Genomic DNA, 21740 nt, shown 5'->3' on the forward strand with positions numbered 1-21740 from the left:
TGCCGACGAAGCTGTGCATTCCTCTTAAAATCTTAGTGGAACATAATGATTGAGACTTATTGCCTTTTTTGGCACTCTAATTGGTCTGCTGCTGTCAGATGGGTACCTGCTGTGAGCATTAGCACAAAGCTGTAGGAAACATCTCCGAAGCCATCCCCTTGTGTTTGTGGCACAAGCGCATCAACGAAATGGTACCAAGCTTCAGTTTCTGAAGTCTATCTCATACTTTTATCTCAAGGTGTTGCTGCTCTCAGTGCTATCCTGTTGCGAAGACTGGCCTGTTCCTTGCTATTTTTCCTCTTTAATCTGATGATTTCATGTCCATTTAAGTCAATAACTTCCTGTTGTATATGCACTGTCCCTAACTTGCTGAGGGTATAATCCATGTATCATTGGGAACACACAAAAACATCATTAAAATTAATGATAATTAACATCATACAAGTCCCATTGGGCATTTCACCCAATTGATTCTTAATTTCATTAGCAATCCAGTCCTGGGAAAGCTGGGCAGAGGTGGGCAAGTATTCAGAATACCTGTCTGATGGTAATTTCCATGATTCTTCTGGCCTGCTTGGCTCATTCCAACCAGTCTGGAAAGCACCCAGTCTTGGTGTCTGACAATTCATGCTCCAGTAAAATCATAATTTTTGAGATGCCGGGGTGATACTCTGGATGGGCTTGATGTTAGGTTAGCTCAAAGAGAGGCAGTTGCACAGAAAAGTTTAGGGAATGAATTCCAGAGCTGAGAGTTGAAGGCACAGCCACCAATAAAGAGGTTAAAATAAAGAGGCCAGAATTAGAGCAGTATCATGGGAATGGAGAATATTTCAAAGATTGGGAGAGGTGAGGCCAATTAGGGTATTGAAAACAAGAACAACATTTTTAAAATTAGGCAAAGTAGGTCTATGAGGACGGGTACTGGATGAAATGGGTACATTGCAAGTTAAGACATAGACAGCAGCAATTGGGAAGATTTAGAATAAATTCTCAAGAGTCTTTGGAATTCTCTTCCTCAAAAGGCAGATAATGCTGAATATTTCAGTATTTTAAGGCTGTGGTAGATCGAATCCTGATTACTAAGGGTTGATTAGGGGTATTTAGGAATTGGGAGTGTGCAGGGACGTAGAGTTGAGGTTAAAATCAGATTTTATTGATTGGTTGAGCAGACTGGAAGAGCTGAATGGCCTAATCTTGTTCCTTGCTTGTAGATTTGCACAAGTTATTAAGTATATAACATTGGAGCAGGCACTGAAGTGTTTTTTTCTGGAGGTCACAGCAACAGATAATTAAGGGGAGAAGGCGTGCAACATTATAGATGTGGAATTAGCAGTTTTAGAAAAGAGCCAGGGTTGAAATCTGACTGGCTTTCAAACAAGGAGCTCCAGTAAAGTTAGAAATTTGGGCAGCAAATACTCAGAATTCCACTGATCTATTCCCACTTAACTTGGAGCTGAACATGTTTTAATATAAGTGTGCATTTGTGATTAACAGATTTCCAAAGCAACATTGTCTATTTTGGAAACTTGAAGAATTATGGAAATGATATTTCAGAATCTCAATCTCTGAAGCTAACCTTGAGCAAGCAGGAACTCCACGGTATCCAGATGTCCCTCCGACGCTGCCATCATGAGAGGCGTTCTACCCTGCTTGTCTGCCATATTTGCATCTGCACCATGTGTTAACAGCAAATCCACAATCTGGAAACAAATACGACATGAATCCATTTACTGGCAGGTATCTGAGACAACTTTAACCAACAATACATGATAAGAATTCTTACAAATACGTGAGAAGAATGCAGAAATAGAAGCAGGAGTAAGCCACTTAATCCTTGTAGCTTGCTCTGCCATTTAAAAAATTATGCCTAATCTGATACTCCATGTTCCTGCCCATGCTTGATAATCTTTCACCCTCTTGTTCATCATGAAACTGTCCATTTCTGCCGAAGAAATATTCAAATATTGCTTCCAAAATCTTTTGAGGAAGAAAACTCAAAAGAGTTAACTTCAATGAGATCTTATCTGGATTCACCAAGAAGAAATATCTATTCCACATACACATTGCCAAGACTTCTTGGAATCTTCTATATTTAAGTGAAGTTGCTTCTTACTCTTCTAAACTCCAGCAGATACAAGCCAACTTGTCTCATAAGACAACCCATTCATTCCAGGTTCTGGAGGTGTTGAGAGTGTGTTACTGGAAAAGCACAGCAGGTCAGGCAGCATCCGAGGAGCAGTGGAATCGACATTTCGGGTTGGAGCCCTTCATCAGGAATTCCAGATTTTGGGCTGGTAAACCTTCTCTGAACTGTCTCCAATGCATTTATATCCTTCTTTAAATAAGGAGACCAATATAGTTCACAGTACTCCAAATATTGTCTCACCAATTTCACCTGATATAATTGAAGCACAACACCTTACTTTTACATTCAGTAAGAGACTGACATAATGTGCTCACCTGCCAGTGTCCTTGTCTCACTGCACTGAACAGTGGAACAATCCCCCGTCGGTTGGATTGTGACACTGCTGCTCCTTGTTCCAACAGCAGTCTGCACACTTCCAGCTTGCCTCGTCCAGCTGCAGCAGTCAATGCTAGGAACAGATAAACACAATTTCTGGGGTACATAGAAATTTTGGGGAACAAGGTTATTCAACTCAACAAATCTACCCAGGTTTTGAAGGATTTTAGATCCACCTCCCCACCTTCATACCACATTATCCATATAATTGATACTTACTGATAGGTATCTGCCTGCTTCCTGAATTATTACCTATTATCTGGTCCAACAGACTTCCTGTAAAATTCATTCCCCTTTGAACAAAAATGTAATGTCTGACATTGTTTTACTCTTAATGCTTTTTTGAACTTTTGTTGTCAGTTCCTTGCCTCTCTTATCACGGTAAACCAACATTTATAGAAAGGACACATAACAATAGTCATACAATTGAGTCGTAACTTTAAATTTCAGCTGCATGTTTTCTGTGTGTTTTCAAAATAAAATCTATAATATTTTGATTGTTGATAATGGAGTAAAATTATGGATTTGGATTGAACAAAATTAATATGACAGTACTTTACATTTGTCTTAATGAGAGAAGAATATGGTGCTAGGAAAGAAAACGGTTAGCAATACAGATAGGATATAAATAGATAAAGAGAAAGTACTTGATAACTTTTCTATTTTGAGGTCTATGAATTTATCTCATACGGAGAGGATACATTTTCAGATTATTAACGGAAATAAAAGTGGAAAATACAGAGGCTCTGGCTCCAATTTACCAGTCTGCATTAGATATGGGAGTGGTGTCACACGCCTGAAGGTTTACACACGTTACACTCTTGTCTGAGAAAGGAGAGGAATAAAACCGGGAATAAACTCAAAAACTACAGACTTATTTAGGCTCAGTTGTACAATAAATCTTGGTCTGAAACATCATTAATTTACAGCTGTAAATGTATGGACTAATTGATTAAACACAATATAAAATTGTTCGAGGCAAAATACTTGATTATTTTCTTTGGTTACACAGTGAAAGTGACAGATGAGCACAGTTGCAGGTGAACTTTAGATATGGATGTTCTAGAAGCACTTAACAAAGACTACATCACAGACTAATGAGAAATGTTAACACCCTCTGAATTATAAAGGGCAGTGGCATCATGGATACTAAATGTAAAATGGGACAGGAAGTAGACAGAAGTGACGAATGGCCGTTCTTCAGATTGCAAAACCCCCCAGGGTGGTATTAAGACCATTGCCTTTTCTGACACATTAACGATTTGAAGTTGGGTACACAAGTATAGTTTCAAAGATTTCAGATAACACAAAACACTGAAATGTGGTAAACAAAGGAAGGCAGTAACAGACTATAAAACATACAAAGACCGATGTAGATTAGATTAGATTCTCCTACAGTGTGGAAACAGGCCCTTCGTCCCAACAAGTCCACACCGACCCTCCGAAGAGCAACCCATCCAGACCCACCCTCCTCTGACTAATGCACCGAACACTATGGGCAACTCAGCAGGGTCAATCCACCTGACCTGCACATTTTTCTTTGGATTGTGGGAGGAAACCAGAGCACCATGCAGACACGGGGAGAATGTGTAAACTCCACACAGACAATGTGGAGGCTGGTATCAAATCTGGGTCCCTGGTGCTGTGAGGTAGCAGTGCTAACCACTGGGCCATCATGCTGCCCCAAATGGGAATGGGAAGTCTCATAGTAGAAAAAAAGTGAAGTAATGGGCTGAACAGCCTCCTTCTGCACTATATAATAACTTTGTGATTCTGTCCAGTGTGAATCACTACATTCTTGGCAGGTAACAGGTGAGGTGCCAGAAGACTGGAGGTTTGCTAACATGGTACCATTATTTTAAAAAGGTGGTAAGGACAAGCCAGGGAACTATAGACTACTGAGCCTGAGGTTGGTGGTGAGCAAGTTGTTGGAGGGAAATTGAGGGACAGAATGTACATTTATTTGGAAAGGCAAGGACAATCTTCTTAAATCACTTACCCATCACAGATTGAACATACTGGTCTATAGATTACTTACAGTGTGGAAACAGGCCCTTCGGCCCAACAAGTCCACACCGACACGCCGAAGCGACAACCCACCCATACCCCTACATATACCCCTTACCTAACACTACGGGCAATTTAGCATGGCCAATTCACCTGACCCGCACATCTTTGGACTGTGGGAGGAAACCGGAGCACCCGGAGGAAACCCACGCAGACACGGGGAGAACGTGCAAACTCCACACAGTCAGTCGCCTGAGTCGGGAATTGAACCCAGGTCCCTGGCGCTGTGAGGCAGCAGTGCTAACCACTGTGCCACCGTGCCGCCCTATAGTTCCCAGGGTTTTCTTTGTTGCCCTTCCTGAATAATGGGACATTTCCAACTCACCATGTGTTCCAGGATCTCATCCATGGTCAACATGGCTAACATGGCATGGTGGCTCAGTGGTTTGCACTACTGCCTTATACAGCACCAGCGACTCGGGTTTGATTCCACCCTCGGCCAACTGTCTGTGTGGAGTTTGCACATTCTCCCCATGTTTGCGTGTGTGTTTCCTCTGGATGCTCCGCTTTCCTTCTACAAAGGTGCATTAATCGGTATAAATACAGGATAGGGGAATGGTCTGAGTGGGTTACTCTTTGAAGGGTCAGTGTGGACTTGTTGGGCTGAAGGGTCTGTTTCTCCTCTAGCCTCTTGCAGTGTTCTTGGATGTATCTAGTCAGGATCAGGAGATTTATCCACTTTCCTACATTCCAATACATCCAACACCTCATCTACTGTGATATGGTCTCTCCCCAAGATATCACCACTAAATTCCCCAAGTTTTCAAATGTTCTCGTCTTTCTCCATAGTCAACACAGAAGAGAAAGATTCATTGAGAACCTCACCCATCTCCTGCGGTTCCACTCATATATGTCCACTTTGGTCCTTGAGGGGCCCTATTTTCTCTCTAGTTATTCTTTTTCCTTTAATACGCTTCTTTTCTCCACCAGCACCCTACATCCACTACCTTACCCCTACACCCACACTCCAACCAAACGATAGCATAAATGCTTTCCCCTCCACTTCAGCTCTGGTGAAGACTCATCTAGACCAGTGTTTCTCAACCTCTCCGTATTCAACACCCTCTTCTTATCCTTGAAATCAAGCAAAGCTTCCAAATCACCAAAGTCTGTTTTTGCACATATAACTGCAATACACTGTAGTTCTGAAACCGGAAAACTTATGTGAAATATGTTTTATATACAACAAAAAATAAATGTTATCATTTATTACTGTTCTTACTGTCCACCTACTTTTGCACACAGCAATGTCCTTCAAGGACACGGCAGTCTTCCAAGTGATTGGTAAGCTCTCTACAAAGTCGTTCAGTGCCCCCTTGCCGCCCTCTTTGACTTCAACGCCCACCAAAGGAAGGCAAACACCCCTAAGGGGGTGCTTCCACTCCCCCGTTGAGAAACACTGATCTAGACTCAAAATGTTAGCTTTCTCTCTCTCCACGGATGCTGTCTGATCCGTTGTGGTCTCCAGAATTTGTTATTCTCAGTACAAATTCTATCATCCGTAGTAATTTGCTCTTCAGTTTAAAGAGAACTTTGATATAGAGGTATTCAAAATCATGAAAGCTTTTAATACATCATTAAAAAGGAAAACAGTTTCTGGGGCAGAAATATTAATAACCAGAGCAGACAGAATTAACGTGATAAGCAAAAGCAGTGTTTTTGTTTGCGCTGAGATATGATTACGCAAAATGCACTCCCCTGAAAGGATGTTAGGTGATGGTCCAATATGAATAAACTCAAAAGGCAATAATGAAAGAGAAAAAAATAACATGGTTATGGCACTTTCAAAATACTGGCACAGGCATAATGGCAGTCTGGGAAAAGTTTTAAAACTTGAAGTGGCTCACTGGCTGGATTGCCATACTGAAGTTAAGCATCGACAATTATGAAATGTAATCAAATTCAGGGATATAATAATCCCAGCCAAATGTATCCTAACCGCTGCAGTATATTATGTAGCTCAGGTGGAACCAGATCCTTGATGTTGAAAATATGTTGGGATTGGAAACTAATGAAAGCTTTGAAAACCAGAATAAAGTATATCTACGTTGGCCATTTTATGATGTTTTTCAATAAATTTGCTCTGTGCTGAAACCTAACATGGGCCTCCGTCATACATTGTAATTGGCTTGTTGGTCACAAAGCCAGCCTCTTACCAACAATAATGAATTAACTCATCCTACAGTATGGATAAACAAAAAGCAAGAAAAATCCCTAACACCATTTCAAAGTGTAAGTTCACTTTGTGGTTAACTTCTAGAAACAACTGTTCAAACTTTTCTCTCTCTGCGAAAACCTTTTACACTCTCAATAAAACCTTTCATTTGTATAATGGCTTTTGCACACTCTATTGGTAAAAGCATTTAATTTAGAAGCCACAGAAGATAGATGAGGAACGTGTGAGGTTGAAACATTATTTTTCTCATTCAGAATTTTACATTTTCCAATGGTATTGTATGGAATACCGGAGATGATGCTAAGAGTACTTTAACAAATACTGAATTAGACAGAAAATTTTATTGCTGGTCCTTGATGCTCTCGTGGTGAAAATTTTCTGATCTTTGGGAGCACTGGGATCGCCATCTGATCATTCTTTGCATTTAACCAGTTGAGGTTATTGTTGTAGGCAATTTTAATTATTAATCTGATTTAATGTGATCAGCCACATTTCTGCACTTGATACCTCACATAAGAATACATAAAAAGCAACACTGTTCGATAAATCATGGATTATGAAAGTAAGCTCAAAATAAAAGAAAAGCACCAAGTTATGATGAGAATATAACTTTAAACTAGTTTTGGGGAAAATTACAAACAACAGAAAAAAGTATTTTTCAAAGATAGTCTGCCAGTGATCTCAATGCATTAGAGGACATGACAGAAATGCTATTGAAGTTAATGTCAGGCCTGTCTACAGAAATGTAATTATGCTAGAAACTGTTGCAACTCTGGCTGTATTTAAAACTGACAATTTTGTGAAGCATATCAAGGCCATATGTTGTGTCATCCTCCATTAAAATGGAAAGAATAAACAAACAAGAAATACTTCAATGCTCTCAGAAAACCCTCTCATTCCTGCCTCAAGTGATTACAGAGCAAGTTAAAAGCCATCAAGAGAGTACACAGAAACACTCAAAAGCTAATGTTTTTGATGCACTTTGCATAAAAATAAACAAAAGTGAGATTTTGTTTTGAGGTTTTTAAATAGCAACAAGTAGATGACAAGATACAAAGAACAAAATAGGGGCACAGCAGTAGCAATAGTATGGAGACTAGGGCACCTCAATTATCCTGTTTCCCCAACCTGGCCTTTAAAATGGGCACCCGCATTTCCCATTTTTAGTAATGGGGGACAGGCTGGATTCTTCCAATTCCAACAATGTTCAGCAATTTTTATTGTTGCGTTTTGCCATTTGTGATCTGTTGTGATCTTTTCCAGTTCTCTTAGATTAACTCATGAGATGAAAATCCTTTATTCCTATTTTGGATTACCGTCTACTAAATACAAATAAAGTGCATGGGACTGTCTGGCCTATGTCATTCATTTCACTCCTAACACTGTGTCATGGATGCACAAAACAGCAACTGAAGAGAACACTGTTCTCAAAAATGTATTGATAAAAATGTTGCTGCCCAGTTTTCATGGCCAAATTCTGGCCAATGTTGTTGACTCTTAACTGCCTCTAGCAAACCATTCAGTTGTACTAAACTATGAGGCTGAGTAGAACAAAGAATGATGATAATACAAACAAGTGCACCATTCAGCATTTATCTAGGCATTAAATTTGGGCAAAAGAAAAGCATAAACAACCCAATCCTCAACACTACCACTGGAGGACGTCTGATAAAGTTGGGATAGCTGTCCCACAAACTCATCACATAAAACTTGTAGAATCATATATTGCAAGCAACGTCCCAGACTCCTTCATTACCATGATTCAGTATGGCTTGTTTCATCAGCCGATATTATCTCTAAGTTCTATTGGTGTGTGGATATCCTAGAATCACAAAAGAACTATACAGTCGCTCACAAACTATTCCCTTTCAGATACTGCATGTGACTGGCCATGTGAAAAAAAATCAAAAGAACTATGTTTTGAAATGTGTAGGATGCACACAGTAAATAAAATTGAGAGGGTTCATTGGATTAAGCACACTTGAAGTGACAACACATTGGCATTCAGCCATTAAACAGTGACACTGTGAGTCTTTATTATTGACTCTGGAACTTACAAAGTCTTATCGATCAGATTAAACATAGTGAAGGAAGCTATAAGAATATAAGAAATTGGAATAGGAAAAGGTCATTCTGCCCCTCAAGCCTGCTCCACCATTTAATGGAATCATTATGATCATTCCCGCCCTTTCCCATAACCCTTGATTCCTGTACTGATCAACTGTCTGTGTGCCTATCTATCTATCTCAGCCTTAATATACACTGGAACTCTTTATCCCCATGGCTCTATGTAGCAAGGAATTCCCAAGGTCCACAGCCCTGTGAGAGAAGTAATTCCTGCTCATCTCAGTCTTCAATTAATGCCCCTTTATTCTGAGACCGTACCCTCTGGTCCTAGACTCTCCCATGAGGGGAAATATCCTCTGAGAATTTCTGTCAAGCTCCTTAAGAATATTTATGCTTCAATGAGATCATCTCACCTTCTAAATTCCAACGAGTGGAGTCCCAAACTCAAGAGTTGTTGCTTATAAGACAATCCATCCAATCCTGGGATCATCTGAGTTAACCTTCTCTAAACTGGCTCCAATGAAATAATATTTTTCCATTGTTTCTCTCCTCTACATTGAACACCATTTGGAAGAAGCATGGAGGGCAAAATAAAACATAATGTACTCTTGGTGAGGGACTTCAATGATTGAGCTGGTTGAGCTGAAGGACAGTTTTCCAGGTAGGTCTGCAACAAGTGGTGAAAGATCTATCATGAGGAAGAAATCTTATTCCCCAATCCTGACCTGTTGCAGATGACATGTCCACAACAATATCTATAGGTGTGACCCCAACATCGTCTTTGTGGAGATGGAGTCCCACTTAGCATGAAAGAAGGTTTTCTCATTGTATAAGTGCCACTTATATCATGCATCCATTATGTGGCATTAGCAGCAGCAGCAGCAAAATTCCATGTCACCACAGCCTGTGACCTCATGGTGCAGTCTCTCTCTCATGCAACCATAACTGGCAAACCAGCTGATCAATCCTGATTGAGTCTTAAAGTGTAACCCCGAATCAGCATCAAGGGTCCATAAAATTGAATTGCCAATATACTGAAGCTAAACAGCAGGATTATGCACAGCAAAAGATGGACAATATTCAAGCTTAGGGTTATAAATGACCAGTAATATTTTTGCCTCACAATTGATAGGGAATGACCATCTACAATACTTAACCGAATCAGCTATAGAAATAATGTGGTACAAGAGCAGGTCTATTCTACAAGATATTCTACATCATGAGGCTCCCAAAGTCTGCCCACCATCTACAAGGCACAAGTCAGGAATGTGATGGAAGAGTCTCCATTAGCCTCAATGAGGGAAAAATTTCTGGCTGTAAGAGCTGCTCCTTTTTTTGAGGTTTTTTAGATGTTGGAGGTGATTTCCTCAAATTCCAGGAGCAGCAATTACTGTTTCATATGCTGTTGCATTTTTTTTTCCAAAGTTCAAAAACAAAGTCAAAACCACAGCAGTTTAAAAGGGAGAAGAGCAGACAAAGGAAGCACATAGTGAGGAAAGTGCAGGAGAGAGAGAGAGAGAGAGAGAGAGAGAGAAAACCTGCACAATTACTGCCTTTGCTGTTTGAATTCGTGCATCGTTGGACATTGGAGTGCATCTGAGAAAATGAACAAACAGTGAAATTCACAACTAATCTTGGAGGAACTGTTGGGCGAAGTTCACAGCACAGAATCAGATAATTTAATTGTTGTTTTAAGTATGTCCAAGAGAAAGGTTGCAGTAGTGTGTATAGTGGATTCTTTCTTGATTATAAGTTTTTGGTCTCTTGATAAGTCTCTTGATTAAACTTAAAATATAAGCCTTAGCTATTAATTTAACCTGGGGCAGTGTTTGTAGAGGAATAAGATGGTGTTATTTTCTGGGTCTGTAGGTTGTGAAGGAGCAAAAATGGCCTTTGCAGTGATGTGTACTTCTTGTCAGATGTGGGAGTTTAAAGAGAGTTTAAGGGTTACTGCGGATTATATCTGCCATGAATGAGATTGGATGCGAATCTTATCAGATCAAGTGGATCGGTGTGATAGATGGTAGTTATAGGAAGGGGGGAAAGTGGTGAAAATGTGTTGCTGGAAAAGCGCAGCAGGTCAGGCAGCATCCAAGGAACAGGAAATTCGATGTTTTGGGCATAAGCCCTTCATCAGGAATTCGGGCTTATGCCCGAAACGTCGAATTTCCTGTTCCTTGGATGCTGCCTGACCTGCTGCGCTTTTCCAGCAACACATTTTCAGCTCTGATCTCCAGCATCTGCAGACCTCACTTTCTCCTCGAAGGGGGGAAAGTGTCAGATACAATCACATAGATGGGTTAACTCCAGGAAGTGTGAGAGGGGTCAGCACCTAGGGCAGGAGTCTTTTGTGGATATATCCATTTCAAACAGGTATGCTGTTTTGGAAAATGTAGGGGGTGATGGATTCTCAGGGGAACGTAGCACGAACAGCCAAGTTTCTGGTATTGAGACACTCTAATGCAACAAGGGGTACATCAGCTTCCAAGAGATCAATTGTGTTAGGGGATTCTGTAGTCAGAGGTACACACAGATATTTCTGTGGCCAGCAGAGAAAAAGCAGAATGGTATGTTGTTTCCCTGGTGCCAGGAGAAAGTGAGGTCTGCAGATGCTGGAGATCAGAGCTGAAAATGTGTTGCTGGAAAAGCGCAGCAGGTCAGGCAGCATCCAAGGAACAGGAGATTCGATGTTTCGGGCATAAGCCCTTCTTCAGGAATGAGGAAAGTGTGTCCAGCAGGCTAAGGTAAAAGGTAGGGAGGAGGGACTTGGGGAGGGGCGATGGAAATGCGATAGGTGGAAGGAGGTCAAGGTGAGGGTGATAGGCTGGAGTGGGGTGGGGGCGGAGAGGTCAGGAAGAAGATTGCAGGTTAGGAAAGCGGTGCTGAGTTTGAGGGATTTGACTGAGACGAGGTGGGGGGGAGGGGAAATGAGGAAACTGGAGAAATCTGAGTTCATGCCAGGATCAAGGATGTCTCAGAGATGGTGTAGAATGTTCCCATGGGGGAGAGGGGCCAGCAGGAGGCCATTGTCCACATTGGAATCAACGACATTGGAAGGGAAAAGGTTGAGATTCTTAAGGGAGAGTACAGGGAGTTAGGCAGAAATTTAAAAAGGAGGTCCTCAAGGGTAGTATATCTGAATTACTCCCAGTGCTACAAGCTAGTGAGGGCAGGAATAGGAGGATAGCGCAGATGAATGCATGGCTGAGGAGCTGGTGTATGGGAGAAGGATTCACATTTTTGGATCATTGGAATCTCTTTTGGGGTAGAAGTGACCTTTACAAGAAGGATAGATTGCACCTAAATTGGAAGGGGATTAATATACTGGCAGAGAAATTTGCTAGAGCTGCTTAGGAGGATTTAAACTAGTAAGGTGGGGGGGTGGGACCCAGAGAGATAGTGAGGAAAGAGATTGATCGGAGACAGGTACAGCTGAGAACAGAAGTGAATCAAACAATCAGGGACAAGGTAGGACTAATAAATTAAACTGCATTTATTTCAATGCAAGGGGCCTAACATGGAAGGCAGATGAACTCAGGGCATGTTTAGGAACATGGGACTAGGATATCATAGCAATTATGGAAACATGGCTCAGGGATGGGCAGGACTGGCAGCTTAATGTTCTGGGAGACAAATGCTACAGGAAGGATAGAAAGGGAGGCAAGAGAGGAGGGGGAGTGGCATTTCTGATAAGGGATAGCATTACAGCTGTGCTGAGGGAGGATATTCCTGGAAATACATCCAGGGAAGTTATTTGGGTGGAACTGAGAAATAAGAAAGGGATGATCACCTTATTGGGATTGTATTATAGACCCCCCCAAAAGTCAGAGGGAAATTGAGAAACAAAGTTGTAAGGAGATCTCAGCTATCTGTAAGAATAATAGGGTAGGTATGGTAGGGGATTTTAACTTTCCAAACATCAACTGAATCTGCCATAGTGTTAAAGGTTTAGATGGAGAGGAATTTCTTAAGTGTGTACAAGACTATTTTCTGATTTAGTATGTGGATGTACCTACCAGAGAAGGTGCAAAATAAGGCAGGGCAGTGACTGAGGAAAAGGATAGACCAGATCTAAAAGTTGAAGTTCTAAATTGGAGAAAGGCCAATTTTGATGGTATTAAGCAAGAACTTTCGAAAGTTGATTGGAGGCAGATGTTCACAGGTAAAGGGACGGCTGAAAAGTGGGAAGCCTTCAGAAATGAGATAACAAGAATCCAGAGAAAGTATATTCCTGCCAGGGTGAAAGGGAGGGCTGGATGACTAAAGAAATTGAGGGTTTGGTTAAGAAAAAGAAGGAACCATATGTCAGGGATAGACAGGATAGATCGAGTGAATCCTTAGAAGAGTAGAAAGAAAGTATGATTATACTTAAGAGGGAAATCAGGAGGGCAAAACGGGGATATGAGATAGCTGTGGCAAATAGAATTAAGGAGAATCCAAAGGGTTTTTACAAATATATTAAGGACAAAAGGGTAACTAGGGAGAGAATAGGGCCCCTCAAAGATCAGCAAGGCAGCCTTTGTGTGGAGCCACAGAAAATGGGAAGATACTAAATGAATATTTTGCATCAGCATTTACTGTGGGAAAGGATATAGATGGTGACATCTTGCAAAATGTCCATATTACAGAGGAGGAAGTGCTGGATGTCTTGAAACGGTTAAAGGTGGATAAATCCCTAGGCCCTGATCAGATGTACCCGAGAACTCTGTGGGAAGCTAGAGAAGTGATTGTTGGGCCTCTTGCTGAGATATTTGTATCATCGATAGCCACAGATGAGGTGTCGGAAGACTGGAAGTTGGCAAATGTGGTGCCACTGTTTAAGAATGGCGGTAAAGATAAGCCAGGGAACAACAGACCAGTGAGCCTGACCTCGATGGTGGGCAAGTTTTTGGAGGAAATCCTGAGGGACAGGATGTACATGTATTTGGAAAGGCAAGGATTGATTCGGGATAGTCAACGCTTTGTGCGTGGGAAATCATGTCTCACAAACTTGATTGAGTTTTTTGAAGAAGTAACAAAGAAGATTGATGAGGGCAGAGCAGTAGATGTGATCTATATGGACTTCAGTAAGGCGTTCAACAAGGTTCCCCATGGGAAACTGATTAGCAAGGTTAGATCTCATGGAATACAAGGGGAACTCGCCATTTGGATACAGAACTTGCTCAAAGGTAGAAGACAGGGGGTGGTGGTGGAGGGTTGTTTTGCAGACTGGAGGCCTGTGACCAGTGGAGTGCCACAAGGATCGGTGTTGGGCTCTCGACTTCTTGTCATTTAAATAAATGATTTGGATGCGAGCATAAGAGATACAGTTAGTAAGTTTGCAGAATTGAAGGTATAGTGGACAGCTAAGGGGGTTACCTCAGATTACAACAGGATCTGGGCCAGATGGGCCAATGGGCTGAGAAGTGGCAGATGGAGTTTAATTCCATTAAATGCGAGGTGCTGTATTTTGGGAAAGCAAATCTTAGCAGGACTTATACACTTAACGGTAAGGTCCTAGGGAGTGTTGCTGAACAAAGAGACCTTGGAGTGCAGGTTCATAGCTCCTTGAAAGTGGACTCGCAGGTAGATAGGATAGTGAAGAAGGTGTTTGGTATGCTTTCCTTTATTGGTCAGAGTACTGAATACAAGAGCTGGGAGGTCATGTTGCGACTGTACAGGACAGTGGTTAGGCCACTGCGTGCAATTCTGGTCTCCTTCCTATCGGAAAGATGTTGTGAAACTTGAAAGGGTTCAGAAAATATTTGCAAGGATGTTGCTGGGGTTGGAGGATCTAAGCTACAGGCAGAGACTGAACAGGCTGGGGCTGTTTTCCCTGGAGCATTGGAGGCTGACGGGTGACCTTATAGAGGTCTACAAAATTATGAGGGGCATGGACAGGATAAATAAAAAAGTCTTTTCCCTGGAGTCGGGGAATCCAGAACTAGAGGGCATAGGTTTAGGGTGAGTGGGGAAAGATATAAAAGAGACCTAAGGGGCAACTTTTTCACGTAGAGGGTGGTACGTGTATGGAATGAGCTGCCAGAGGGTGTGGTGGAGGCTGGTACAATTGCAACATTTAAGAGGCATTTGGATGGGTATATGAATAGGAAGGGTTTGGAGGGATATGGGCCAGGTTCTGGCAGGTGGGACTAGATTTGGGTTGGGATATCTGGTCGGCATAGACGGGTTGGACCGCAGGGTCTGTTCCATGCTGTATATCTCTATGACTCAATGAATGCGGATGCCTGAAATGTAACTTTACTGTGAAAGTTTATGAATGATTTTGGATCTAAAAGAAGCTCAATAAATTATGGTGAATACATCAAAATAGAATACTGGTTACACCGTTAACTAATTCCTTGAACAGTAGTTTGTATGTTCATGTGGGGAACTGGTGGATGTTTGCAATTTTTGTAAATGGCCACCTTCTCCTGTGTTTACCTTGGAAACCCCTGGACAAAATTGTCAATCACAAGATAAGTTTAGAGAAGGTGATATTTTTCTCCTCAGGTGGAAGGACTGTCAAGTTCTTTATTCTTCTGCCTTTATATTCTACGTTTCAGTTTTTTTTTCGTGTCTTAAGTGGCGACACTATACAACACTTTTTCCTGTATTTTATGACAGAATATACGTGACAATAAATACATCAAATCAGCAACACCATCTAGAACAAGGCAGCCATTTGGTCAAGCTAATCTTCCATCACCTTAAACATTCAATCCCACCACCATGGCTGTGATGTGTACAAGATATATACAAGATATACTGCAACAAATTAAAAAGTACCTTTGATGGTACATCTCAAACACACTAACCAAGAATACAACTCAAAATGATAATTGACTTGGAGTTATATTGCTGTTTCTTCACTGTTGCTGGGCCAAATATCCAAGAACTCCCTGCTTTGGAGCACTTTTGGTGTAGATTAGATTAGATTACAGTGTGGAAACAGGCCCTTTGGCCCAACAAGTCCACACTGACCTGCTGAAGCATACCCACCCAGACCCATTCTCCTACATTTACCCTTGCACCTAACACTATGAGCAATTTAGGATGGCCAATTCACCTAACCTGCACATTTTTGGACTGTGAGGGGAAACCGGAGCAGCCGGAGGAAACCCACACAGACACGGGGAGAATGTGCAAACTCCACACAGTCAGTCGCCTGCGGCGGGAATTGAACCCGGGTCTCTGGCGCTAACCACGGTGCCACCGTGCCGCCCACTTACACAATATGGACTACAGGGGTTCAAGATGACCACCCTGTCAACGGTCATTAGGATAGGTTTTGCTAGAGATACTCACATTCCAAAGAAAGAGAAATTTGTAAGATACTTTAAAAAATCCACTTTCGAAATGAATGTACATTATATAAAGAATACAGGTCTATGACAAGACATTCAATTGCAACATTCCAATTACTCCTTTTTGAATTAAACTCAATGCAACATTTCAAATTAAATGCTTACAACTCCATGTATTTATTTAATTTAGTGTTTGGTGCCAAGTATGGAGTTCAGACCCAACATCGTCTGCTGCTTTCAAAAAGCAATTTTTTTCAGAAATTAACTTTTTAAGCAATTTGATGCGCCCTTACTATTTTCAGAATTGTAATTTTAAAAATGTCGAGTCGTAAACGGATTAGATGTGATTTTAATTTCATGCATTTGGTTACTGCTTCAAGTTAGCCAGTAATGAGCAAAAGGCTGGTGTTGTTGGTCACTATTAGGCAAAACTGCAGTATTATTTGAGAATTGTGTGTATATGAACTAGAGAGATTAAATCTCTACCATCTAGTCAACTTCAAATACATGTATCAATTGGTGAAAGATACATGACAATTAGTCACCCTTAATCAAATCAAAATTTAGTTTCAGCGTCAGTAAATCTAATATTAAGAATACATGTACTTAGAAAAACTGAACACAAACAACAGTAGTTAACAGTAGCATTCAATGCACATAAGTATAATCCTAAGTTGAAAACAGGCTCAGGAGAAATCTGCAATTTGTGTACTGTATTCCTATGGAAATTGAGTCTCAGTGCTGCAGCATAATACGATTCCATAGAGTCACAGATTCAAACAGCATTGATACAGGCACATTGGCCCACCCTGTCTATACCGACCAACAAACATCAAGCTACATGAATCCCATTTTCCTGTACTTGGTCCGTAGCCAAAATGACCTGCCATCTCCCTAATGTGGCTGAGTTGACTACATTAGCAGGTAAGGCATTCCACGCCCTTACCACTCTTTGTGTAAAGAACCTGCCTCTGACATCTGTCTTAAATCTATCACCCCTCAATTTGTAATTATGCCCCCTTGTACAAGCTGACACCATCATTCTAGGAAAAAAGACTTTCACTGTCCACCCTATTTAATCCTCTGATCATCTTGTATGTCTCTATCAAATCCCCTCTTAGCCGCCTTCTTTCCAATGAGAACAGACCAAAGTCTCTCAGCCTTTCCTCATAAGACCTTCCCTCCAGACCAGACAACATCCTGGTAAATCTCTTCTGCACCTTTTCCAATGCTTCCACATCCTTCCCAAAATATGGGGATCAGAACCGTACACAATATTCCAAGTGTGGCCGCACTAGTGTTTTGTATAGTTGCTACATGATATTGAGACTCCAGAACTCATTCCCTCTATGAATGAAACCTAACGCATCGTATGCCTTCTTAACAGCACTACCCACCTGGGTGGCAACTTTCAGGGATCTTTATACATGGACTCCAAGATCCCTCTGCACATCCACACTACCAAGAATCTTTCCATCGATCCAGTATTATGCCTTCCTGTTATTCTTCCCAAAGTGCATCACCTCACATTTAGCTGCATTGAACTCCATTTGCCACCTCTCAGCCCAATTCTGCAGTTTATCCAAGCCCCCCTGCAAACTGTAACATTCTTCCAAATTGTCCACAAAAGGGTTACAGTGTCATGGAGTTGTAATGATATATTAAACAAACTTAGATTAAGTCTTGCATCTTTTTGGATGGGATATTCTGTTTAGAGTCTCCATTATGTAAATTAAAAAACTCCTTTTAAGCTACATTCTCAAGGTGGCTTCAGTTTCTCTTATAAATAGGTGTGATCTTAGATCAGATAATGTATTAAAAGTTTGAACTTAATAGAGTCTGCTAGGGTCCCAATAATCTCCTCCTTTGCATCCCATTGCAGTGGGGGATACATCTCATCTGGCTATCATCATTCCAGAGCTTACAGGACCTACTGCATCTAGTCAAGTTGCTGCCACAGGATTTGCCTCTGGCACTTAATAACTGAAATGCTGGTATAGATCAGGCAGTTGTAAATTTATCAACATGCATTTGTTAAATATGCAAAAGGTTCAATGTTGCTACAGGTTTACTACATGTATTACTGTCTAAAGCAGTCCCAGGACAAGTATAAAAGTACAGACGCATAGTTGTACGATACTCAAACATTTGGGCCTCCAATTACCTGTTTCTCCCCAAAGAGTATCAAAACTGTTAATCTGCGCGCGTTCCACTTCTTCCTCATCTTTTTCAGGTAGATCCAGGAGATATGACACAATCTGAAATATATCAAAATAAAATAATAGGTGTGATAACAGAAAAACAAACATCATTTCCATCTGATTTTTGAGGCATACCTTTCCACTGTTTGATTCAAGGCTATACATGAAGGAATTCAATGCCACATTGAGACAGAACATCATTCAGTACACCATGAGTTAGTTCATCACATTAGGTATGGTTTACTGCTTGCATCGTGAACCCGGTGGTAGGGTTCAGTCACGTACTTGATGGCATTACTTTATCTAACATGTGAAAAACCTATAACCATTCAGCTTCATGACTGGCAACCATACGTTCTGGGTGCACCTTGTCAGCTGCCCACAGATAATCAAACATAGGCCTCCAACAGGATCAATCCTTCAACTGGCTCTCTTCAACATGATCTCCCTCCCATAAAGTCACGGTTCTTCACATATGTTGATGATTTCCAGGTTAGAGGAGGTCCAAGAAATGCTCACTTAAGATCCATTCCTGCAGGCATCACAACCATTCCCATAGCATTAGCTAAAGCCACAAAGTCCACTGATTACATCAGTTTTGAATTACAGCTCTTTCCCCACCACATAATTTATCAGATTTTCTACAGGAAGCACTTGGAGCCAGAAAAGTGTCTAAAATGTTAGTCTTAAGCAAGTTCAAAGTTAAAAATCACACAAGGTAAGATCCAACAGGTTTATTTATTTCCAATAGTCCAATAGGAAGGGTTTGGAGGGATATGGGCCGGCTGCTGGCAGGTGGGACTAGATTGGGTTGGGATATCTGGTCGGCATGGATGGACTGAAGGGTCTGTTTCCATGCTGTACATCTCTATGACTCTAAGTATTTGACCAAACTAAGTTCGAGTGAGGCATTTCAAATGTACCTGTCCAAAGATGACTATGGAAAACCACTGACCTCCCTTTACAGTCAGTGATTGCACAGAAGCAGAGACACACCAATGTAGAAAACAAATGAAACTACTCTTCCACGGATTCACAGGAGCAGGATGGCACAGAAGATAACTAGTCAGTCCATTTTCCCTCTGTCAATGCTTTGATAGCATGAGCCAAGTACTGCCCTTTTCTCATAAATGTACAACAAAAATTGAAATTGCTGGAGAAACTCAGGATGTCTGGCAGCATCTGAGAGAAACAGAGTCAACATTTCCAATATAGTTTCAGAACATTTTGAAATAAGGTCAGAAAAACATAGAAAATAGGAGGAATACGCCATTTTGCCCCTCAAGCTGCTTTGCTATTCAATATGATCACGGCTAATCGAGCTCAACAATCCTGCCCTCTCCAATAAGTCTCCATCCCTTTAGCCACAAGAGCTATACTTACCTCTTTCTTGACAACACGTTATGGCCTCAATCACTTTCTGAGAGAGTGATTTCCACAGGCTCACTACTTTCTAGGATAAGAAATTTCTCCTCATCTCAGTCCTAAACATTCTATCCCATATTCTTAAGATTATATTACGCCTAGTTCTGGACATGCCCTCATCATCGGAAATCTTCTTGCATCTATGCGATCAAGTCCTGTTGGAATTTTATAGATTTTTTTGAGAGTCCCTCCTCATTCTTCTAAACTGCAATGAATACAATCCTAACCAACTCAATCTCTCCTTATACGTCAGTCCTTCCATCTCAAGATTCAATTTGGTAAGCCTTCGTTGAACTCTCTCCATAGCAAGGACATCTTTCCTCATATAAAGAGACCAAAATTGCACACACATTTCAAGTGTGGCCTCACCAACCCCAATATAACTGTAGCAAAACACCTTTTTCTCTGTACTTGAATCCTCTCACTATGAACGCCAACAGACAATTTTATTGCCTGCTGCACCTGCGTACTTACTTTAAGCAATTAGTGCACAAGGACCAAATAAAAATCTGCCTTCCAACGTTTTGATACCAAACTGCATAACCGTACATTTCTCCACATTAAACTGCATCTCCCATGCATTTGCCCATTCACTCAACCTGTCCAAATACTGTAACATTTCTGCATTCTCCTCACAGCTCTCCTTCCCATCCAACTTTGAGTCACCTGCAAATTTTGAGATATTACATCTCTTTCCCTCTTAACATAGATCCCTCATCTCTCATTTGGCAAGCTCCTGTGCATTACATGTTGCCTATGTCAGAGTCAGAGTTGGAGGAACCTGACCCGGTGTTAAAATGCCCAAGAGGAGCTACAAAATAAAGGAACTGGCCTATGTCTTTGGACTCAGAGGGGGAGGTATGCAGTGAGTGCAATGAGGTGGACATGATAGAGTATGAATTCCCTGATCTGGTCCAATCAGGGAGCTTTGGCTAACAGATAAAAACAGGAGTGTCAGTTATGCTATTCAGTCTGAGAGCTGGCTCAGATGGAGCTAGATCAGTGTAAAGGATACTCCATACGTAAATAAAGGGTGACTTTGTGACAGGCTACCGGCCACTGTGAAGTTATTTCAAAGATGACGCATAAGAATGGCCAAAGTTTTAATTCTGAAGAGCAACTTAAGGCAGACTGAAAGCATTCAATAACTAAAATAGTTTTTAACATTATTAAGAATTCACTTAGCTCCAAAGCTCTACAAATATATATCCATTGTTTTTCAGCTTCTTTGAGAGAATAGCAGCAGATACTTCCTTAGTCTGGGTAATAATTGTAAATATACACTTAATGTTAACAAAATACATTTAGTTTTTACTTATTGCATTATAAAAATATTTAAAAATCTATAAAATGCAATACGCACCTCAGTATATCCCATGCTTGCTGCAGCAATCAGTGCTTGTTGAACTGCATGACTCTTCTTAAACACTCCCTGCTGCTGTCCTGCCAGTGTCCAATCAGCCTGGATTAGGAATTTAACTACTTCCAAGTGACCCCGCAGTGCAGCATGCACCAGAGCACACTGTCCATTCTTATCTAGGTGATCCACCTTTGAGAATGATTAATGAGCCAGTTAAACCACAAACCTTGGAATCATTTTTGATGAAGTAAAGCATTAGGAAGATTTAAGTCAAGACTTTTATTTTCTTTAAAATGTAAATTTCACCAGCCTTGGTCAAATATCCATAGAACAAAACCCATTGGAGAAAAAGCCAAAGCAGAGGAAAGGGAAACATCTTGGCAATAGAAACCATAATATTGTACACATCAAATAATAAATAAGAAGGCCATAAACATGAGAAAGAGTAGTGTAACTGATTGGAGAAATGTCAATTTTGTGGGGATGAACAAAACTTAAGAATGTTGTTAAATGGGCAACAATATTGGCAAACAATTGTGTAAAACAGCAACAGGAAACATTTAAGAAGTTTTCAGAAGCCTGGGAAGAACAAGAAAATTTAAAAGTAAGAGATCACTATTGATGCGTAAGGACATGA

General features: G+C 40.9%; 1 protein-coding gene across 5 annotated transcripts in view; it reads right to left on the reverse strand.

The window, feature by feature from the left end:
• The window catches only part of LOC132830691 (protein TANC2), a 996151-nt gene that overhangs the window by 59873 nt on the left and 914538 nt on the right, over nt 1–21740 (reverse strand). For 4 of the 5 annotated variants that reach the window (XM_060848498.1, XM_060848499.1, XM_060848497.1 and 1 more), the window contains 4 exons: nt 21107–21292; nt 18282–18375; nt 2461–2594; nt 1577–1700 (listed from right to left, as the gene is read on the reverse strand). In XM_060848498.1, the coding sequence (XP_060704481.1) occupies nt 1577–1700; nt 2461–2594; nt 18282–18375; nt 21107–21292 (538 nt within the window). The remainder of the gene's footprint in view (nt 1–1576; nt 1701–2460; nt 2595–18281; nt 18376–21106; nt 21293–21740) is intronic. The other variant, XM_060848500.1, reaches the window with a different exon arrangement.

Source organism: Hemiscyllium ocellatum, chromosome 32 (genome assembly GCF_020745735.1).
Source record: "Hemiscyllium ocellatum isolate sHemOce1 chromosome 32, sHemOce1.pat.X.cur, whole genome shotgun sequence".
Taxonomy (NCBI): Eukaryota; Metazoa; Chordata; class Chondrichthyes; order Orectolobiformes; family Hemiscylliidae; genus Hemiscyllium; species Hemiscyllium ocellatum.